General features: G+C 41.0%; 1 protein-coding gene and 1 pseudogene across 1 annotated transcript; both read right to left on the bottom strand.

The window, feature by feature from the left end:
* Positions 1–1,471: 1,471 nt before the first annotated feature.
* On the bottom strand, positions 1,472–2,280 carry LOC133920513 (abscisic stress-ripening protein 1-like). The gene is made up of 2 exons (XM_062365127.1): positions 2,019–2,280; positions 1,472–1,900 (listed from the first exon to the last, which is right to left on the bottom strand). The coding sequence occupies exons 1-2, from the start codon at positions 2,178–2,180 to the stop codon at positions 1,748–1,750; spliced, it is 315 nt and encodes a 104-aa protein (XP_062221111.1). The 5' UTR covers positions 2,181–2,280; the 3' UTR covers positions 1,472–1,747.
* Positions 2,281–3,976: 1,696 nt separating this feature from the next.
* Positions 3,977–5,235, bottom strand: LOC133923037 (protein PHLOEM UNLOADING MODULATOR-like; annotated as a pseudogene).
* Between the last annotated feature and the right edge of the window lie 2,184 nt (positions 5,236–7,419).

The following is a 7,419-nucleotide window of genomic DNA, read 5'->3' as shown; positions in this document are numbered from 1 at the left end:
TACAAGGTTGTAGATCTCGTTGAGAGCTACAATTTTCGTATCGAGTTTTTCCTCATCCGACTTGATATGAAAAAGTTATGAATTGTTTTAATGAATATTCATTTCTAGAGGCGGTTCACATAAGAAACCGTATGTGGTCTATAATCGCAGGAGACACTCGCCAACTGTTCAGACAGTTTTTCAAATAAACCATCTATAAAAAGGTACCTTAGGTATATTTTTTTTTTAAGTAGTGAGAACCTGTTTCAGCCATTCAGGCACAAGTGAATTTTGACAGCAGCTCCTCATCCACTTGTGAGGTTTTTCTTTATTTTAGTTTTTTAAAAATTAATATTTTAAAAACAGCACGTGATATGCTAAATCTTTAAAAACTACTATATTTTATCATACCAAAATACACAACTTAGTCACATTAATATATGTGACGTGATTAAGGTGACCATATTAGTATCCCGTCCCGGCGTCTTGCCACGTGGTTTATCTTATAAAGTTTTTGAAACTGAATAATTTTAAGTGTCCTAACTCATCCCCTCTTAAGACGTCATTTATCCTTTCAACCCCCATGATTCTCTCAGCATGTGAGTGTGCACTTGTGTACTTGGGGGAGGGGGGAGCATCCGATATGACAGCGGCACAGGGGGAGCTACAGTCAATGTCGGAGCCTAGGAGGCGGAGGGTGAGGGCAGTGTCCTCGAAGTCAAGCCCTGAGGAGGCCACGGAGGAGGACTCTATGGTGCTTCGCGTTGTACCCTCTGACATGGTCGGCGGTGGTGGGGAGGGCCGGCAGGGGCGGCGAGGAGGGTGCAATAACTTCTACCGGCAGCTGAAGGATTGATAAGAGGAATATAATAGATGATGGGAAAAAAACGGCTCGGAGAGAATATTAATGATATTGGTGGGTAATTACATGAGGTTTATGTGGGCACCTCTATTTTACCTGCGATCATAATTTGAAAAAAAAACTAGCTAGTGAGAGACAGTTGGTAGATTGTGTTTGAAAAAGGCATGAGATTTTAAAAAACGGATTATCAAAGTAGCTGGTTTGTTTTAACTTTAGTTTTAAAAAACTGCTTTTTAATTCCTATCTAAAACAGACAGGTCTTTAGCCTATAGACGGTGAAAATCAACTTTTAAAATATAATTTTTATTTTTATTTTTATTTTTAGGGCTAGAATCTATAATCACCGTAAAAACACAAACAGGCCTATTGACTCCACTCCATTGAATCCGCGTTTTCAACGTCTTCCGCTGCAGAAACCGATCAACGTCTCGACGCGACGGCGATGCCCGGGCGAATTGGTCACCGCGCCACCGGCACCGAGGTAAAAACTTGAAGCTTTGTCCCGTTCGGATATGGAACAGATTATCAGTCTCGAACGCTTCTCTTTTTGCATCATAAGATGTTGGTTTCTTACTTCATCTTCTTCATCACCAGACAAGAACAAACAAGTGCACACACAAACCGAGGCTGTTGCAATGAGAGAATTGGTAATCGATTCAGGAGAACTTATTTTTAGTGGCAAACTAGACACAGAGCAGCCGGCCTGGCATGCAGGAAACTAGTACCAGTCCATGGCGGCGTGGCCTCACACGTATACAGATACTCACTCGCACGCGTGCATGCACGCAATAACGACGAAGCAAATTAAAGCACGACCAATCTTAACAAATTAACCTCACAAGCACGAGCACTGAACGAAGCAGAAGAGACGACGATCACAGGCAGGCTGCTAGCAGCCTAGCCAGTTCAGTTGTTGCCGTGCTTCTTGGCGTCCTTCTTCCCGTGGTGCTCGTGGAACGCGAACCCGGCGGCGCCCACGGCGGCCACCGCCGCGATCTCCTCCTTCACCTTGTGCCCGTGCGCGTTCTCGGGGTCCTTCCTCGCCTTGTGCTTCTCGTGCTGCTCATGATCCAAGCCCGTCAAAACATACACATACATGGACATGATCGATTGCATGCATGCTCAACAGAACGATGCCAACTCCAACTTGTCAAATGCTCATGCGCAGTGTACGTACCAGAGCGTAGGCGCCAGCAGCGACGGCGCCAAGCCCGCCGAGCTGCTCCAGGTGCTTGTGGTTCTTCTCCTTCTTCTCGTAGTCCACCTCCGCGGGGCTCTCGTCCTCCCCGTCCTTGTGGCGGTGGAACAGGTGGTGGTGCTTCTTCTCCTCATCAGCCATGGCCGATCGGCAAACCAATGATCAACTGACCAAAAACTTCTCTAGGAGGAAGCTAGAACCGAGTTCTTGTGGTGATGGATATGAACTAGGCCAGCACAGGTATTTATAGGCAGGGATTAAAAATTCGTTGAAATTTCGTGAATTTCAGTAATTTCGGTGGGAACAAAATATCTTATTTTGTAATTTTCTTTCGCTAACATGTAGAACCTACAAAACAGAGGACGAAAAATAATCGAAATTTCACGACTTTTTGTCTTTTCGATAGTGAACGAAAAAATTGTAAAACGAAATTAAAATCCCTGTTTATAGGACGAAATGAAGCGCCCATCTGCTCTTCCAATAATACCAGCCGGTCAAATAGCACCAACTCCACTTGAGAATGTTAACGATTCATTTGACCTGCAGGGATAAGGACATCGTGATTGTGCCGTGTATTGGATCGATAGTTACCTGCAGCAACTATGCAGCATAAACAAGCTGCCTTTGGAATGCCGACTACACCAGAAGCTTGATGCTAGAAATGCTCCTTAACTGCTCTACTTGAAGAACTCTTTAGAATAACGCGTAGTGGAGAGCAAGAAATTGATCGTTGGTTATCAGTTTTAATCAGCACCTTCATACACCTGTAACCAGCAAGGTGCTCCACAATTTGACAGGATTGCACAGTGCATAACCCATGTTAATATAAAAAAAATTACGAAATATATGGAGTTTGGACGAGCGAGTTTATTTTCAAGAACCAAACGCTGAAGCGCCTTGAAGCAAGTGGGGCCATGAGGAACAAGGTCAAGAACCACGAGTTGAGGAAACTCAAGCTTATTATTTTGCTGATAGCTCCTACCGTGGATCAGAAAATGGGAACACGCAATTAAATCGAATAAAGTCCTAATCCTTCATTGTGAACCCACGAGGTAACGAGGAACTTGGTGACTATGGTGACGAGTGACGACTTGGTTTTTGTCGGTCCAAAGTACCACACAGGTTGCATCATTCCGAATAGAGCCAAAAATAAAGGGCACACATCAAACGTCCATTTGTTCAGTTTCCTTCAGAGCTAAGGATGCAAATCACGCTATTTGATTGTGACATTTTTTCTGGTATTATTAACTCTCAACAGGATTACCCATAGGACATGAAATGGAGAAGACACTTAAAAGAAGCAGAATTAGTTGAAGAAATCCACAAAACTGTAGTTTGAAGAAGTGAAGCATCTATTTCCAGAAAAGAAGTTGTGACTTACTATAAGCATCTGATCAAATTTGTACCTGAGGAAGATTTTCTTATAAAATTTGTACCGGAGGAAGAGTTTTCAGCTAAAATCTGCCAATTTTATTTCAAACTTGCATTCGATTTATTGTGTTTGATTCAGTACAATGGAACACGGCAAATTTTTTGTTTCAAGTCAACATTGCAGAAGTTTCCGATGGTCTGAATTCAGGCCTCAAACTGTTAAACATAGCGAGGATTTTGTCTGTACGAAACTTCCTCAGATTCAGACCGTGGAAGTTCTAGAAATTTTTTAAACCTTGAAAATGTAGAGCTGATACTAAATAGATGCTGAACTGTCTGCTGTCATCTCTGTAGCAATTGGAGGGCACTAAGCGCAAGCTTAACTGCAGATCATTTCCATGTAGCAAGATTAATTCTGGAATATGATATCACCTGACGTGCACACAAATTAGAATATTCGGCAGGTATCTGACTTAATCAACTGACAGAATGCTTGGATAAGAGCTACACATGCAAATACAACTCAACTAGCAATATATTTTATGATATCAAAGTAGCTGCCTGTATTGAAAGGAGTTCATCTAATACAACTAACAGCGGACACCATTTCCCGTTGCCACCCCCTTCTGCCCTCCTTCCACACTATATTATACAACTAACAGCGGACACCATTTCTCCTTTCAACCTGAAATCCGTAACTTTAACTCGCAGAGCTAACCAAAATAAGCTCCTCAATAAAAGAAAGGAGGTACACAAAATGGCAAGATGCAAGATATCACCCGTCACTAGTTAGAGTGAATGCCAGGAGAACACACAAGAGGGTAAAAACTATCATAGCTGCAGCAAAAGACAAGATGACGCGTTGTGAGAAGCCTTTCTTTTCTTGGCCAGCCAGCTCAACTTCATTCAGCAGGCTCCTTATTTCAATGCTGTCTGAATCCTTTGCTGCACGCAATAGCCTGTTCTGAACTTTGTCGAGCCTAGCAAGCCTTCTGGACCGATTGGTTTCCGCTGCAGACCAGAGGAACCCAGTCATTCTCCACAGGAGGATTCCAACGTAGATTGCTACAATGCAGTCAACACTGTAGTGGTGCTCCCGTATCTCCCTCTGAGCACTGTGGAGGACGAGGAGCTATATCACAACAGAGATCCAGCCCCTATATGCTTGTAGCAACACTGTAGCACACTGTTTACAGAGGCTGACAGTGGATCTGGAGGGAGGAAAAAAGTAGTAGAAGGTAAGAAATAAGGTAGCTGTTGGAGATAAAAAAATAAGAAATGCTGTAATAGCGATAGAGAATACTGTAATAGTATTTTTGAGAATAAAAATTTAAAGTAACTGCTAGAGGTGGTCTAAGAGACATATATATACCACACCAATGTAATGATTGACTGAACAGAAATTTATCACAGAGCATATAGGACAGTGCCAAGAACGGGCTAATGATATTAATTGCAAGAGAGTAAACAGTCCAATCTTATAGCAAAGATTATCCTATCACATTTTTTATTGTGACCTAACAAATTCCAAAATAGAGTGATGCAGGCCAGTTAAAAGTCGTTTCATTTGCAGAAGGACATTAAAAGGGTAAAGATACGGCATTCACAATTTATCATGATTAATAAGGAGATAAAAAGTATAGCATACCGTCCATGCCATAGCAGTTACGACAGCAACAAGCATGTGTCCGCTAAACAAAAGATCACTGCAACCACCACTTGCTTTCTTCAGCAAATGATACCATGAAGGCCCGTCTCCAGCGCTTGGCCTCAAAATGTCTACAAGGAAGCTCATGGGTCCCCACTCAGGTTTTATTTTAATCATAGCACGAACATCTTCACTACCATTTTACTTATTTTTTATTTCCTTTTCTACCAGGTTGCTTAGACTAAAGAACAAACTAGTGGTCATTTGCTACTAACACAAGAATCTAAAGAGAAACACCTTCGGTTGGAACAGTATGTATTCTTATCACATCTATGATAGTCAGCGTCATTCAATGCAATGATATAGATTCATGAGTCATCATGATCCTACATTAGTTTGGCACTTTGGCATATATATTCAGCTACCTTTTTAAATATTATTACTTTTGAAAATACAATAGACTACATTTTTACTCATATTTGTTTAGTCCAACTACAACCTACAACACAAATTGTGCATACTAAATCTATTTCTATAGGTTATTCCATCTGCATTTACAAAGGACTTTAATGGTATTGTGCCAAGGATTATTGAACTTCATCCGCATGGCGGCCGTATTTTCCAAGTTCACATATCAAAGAACATAGACACTTTAATCCTACATTCTGGATGGAAATCATTTGTTCAAGCACATGAGTTAGCCCACACAGATATGCTCGTATTTGAATACGACAATGATTCCCGCTTTAAAGTCACCACCCTTGAACAAACTGACGATGAGAAGATACCACCATATCTTCTACCAAAAATTCTATCTCCCCATCATGGACAATGCTCCAAACAAAGAGGTAACATACTATACATAAACATTTTTCAATTTGAGATTATAAAAAATATCAATCGAAGTCAAGAAGATGATAACGACACCAACTCAGCCACATAGAAGGAATTGCTGCTATGTTTCTGTATTATAAATATATCATCGCTATTTCATTACTTGGAACATCACTACACCTGCCTGTAATATGACCATATCATTTCACGTACTACAATATGAACTTAACATTCATGTTTATATTCCTCCTGTTCTTACTCTGCCTGCTCACTATTGTCATAACATTTCGGATAATCTTGGTTGTATGATGTTCCCTAATGTCATTATTTTTTCAATGACGGGTCAATATAGCGCGCCATTTTTCTAGTTAATCAAGGTTACCCATTTCATGAACCGGTCATTAGGATACTGAACAGACACTACCACCAACCATAGTGCTTTCACACACCTGTGCATTCCCACACCATCCTCAACTAACCTTCTGCTCAGCATCCATATGTTCCGTGTTGCTAATACAACTACCAGTATTCCCATCTCATAGTTGCCTAGATAAGTATCATGTTTAACCAACAACCCAACCATACCCTTGTACAAAGCTAAGAATAAGCTACCCAACATAACCACTACTAACAATTATGACGACAAGGGATATATGGAATAGGGTACTCAAAGTAAATAAGACAGAATTAACAGCATGCATGTTTGAAAATAAATATCATATTTGAAAAACTGGGATCAGAATGTTCAAGGACACTTGTCTCTTCCAACTTATTGCTCAGACTCTTCAAAAACTTGGTCCTGGAGATTCTCGAACTGCTTCTCGTCTGCTCTTAAATACACACCAGAAAAGCACAACAAAACTATCTAAGAATAGTACACAAAACAGTAGCTAACATCTATGAAAAAGGTACTAAAAGATAGTACATACTACTATGAAAGCGAGAACATGAAAATCGTCTAAATTAGAGCTAGAACGAGAAATTTAGGCTAAAAACAAGTTTAGGGTTAAATCTAAAAAAGAAAATGACCTATTTCGAATAAAACGAAAATGGTAGGGGCCTTTTTGTAAAAATAATGGGACCTTTTTATGAATACAGGAAAGTTTAGGGACTAAACTATAAAAAGACAATGTCTTTTAGGTAAATATAGAAAATTTAAAGGGCTAAAGTGAAAAATTGCCAAATTTCTGAATTAAAACAAATAGGTAAATGGCTGGGTAAAAGCCCTGCTGACGTGGCTTGACATGTCGGCGAAAAGGCTGAGGTGACGATGATGTGGCGATGGCACTGACTAGGTTTAAGAAGGGACACGTTGCAACGCATGATTGGATAACGAGGGGTATGAGCCGATCTAATCTCAGCTATCCATCTCGGATCTAACAGCCAAGGTAGAGGGGATCGGCTGACGGTGGAGGGGCTTTGGCATGGCTGTGGAAGGGGATCGCATGGTAGATTTCGATCAGCGACGAGCATAGCTAAGCGACAATAGCGATGGCGGCAACGGGCTAGGGTTTGAGTGGCTTGGTC

The sequence above is a fragment of the Phragmites australis genome, chromosome 6 (genome assembly GCF_958298935.1).
Source record: "Phragmites australis chromosome 6, lpPhrAust1.1, whole genome shotgun sequence".
Classification (NCBI taxonomy): Eukaryota; Viridiplantae; Streptophyta; class Magnoliopsida; order Poales; family Poaceae; genus Phragmites; species Phragmites australis.
The sequence above is the reverse complement of the archived record's forward strand: the minus strand, read 5'-3'. Positions and strand labels throughout refer to the sequence as shown.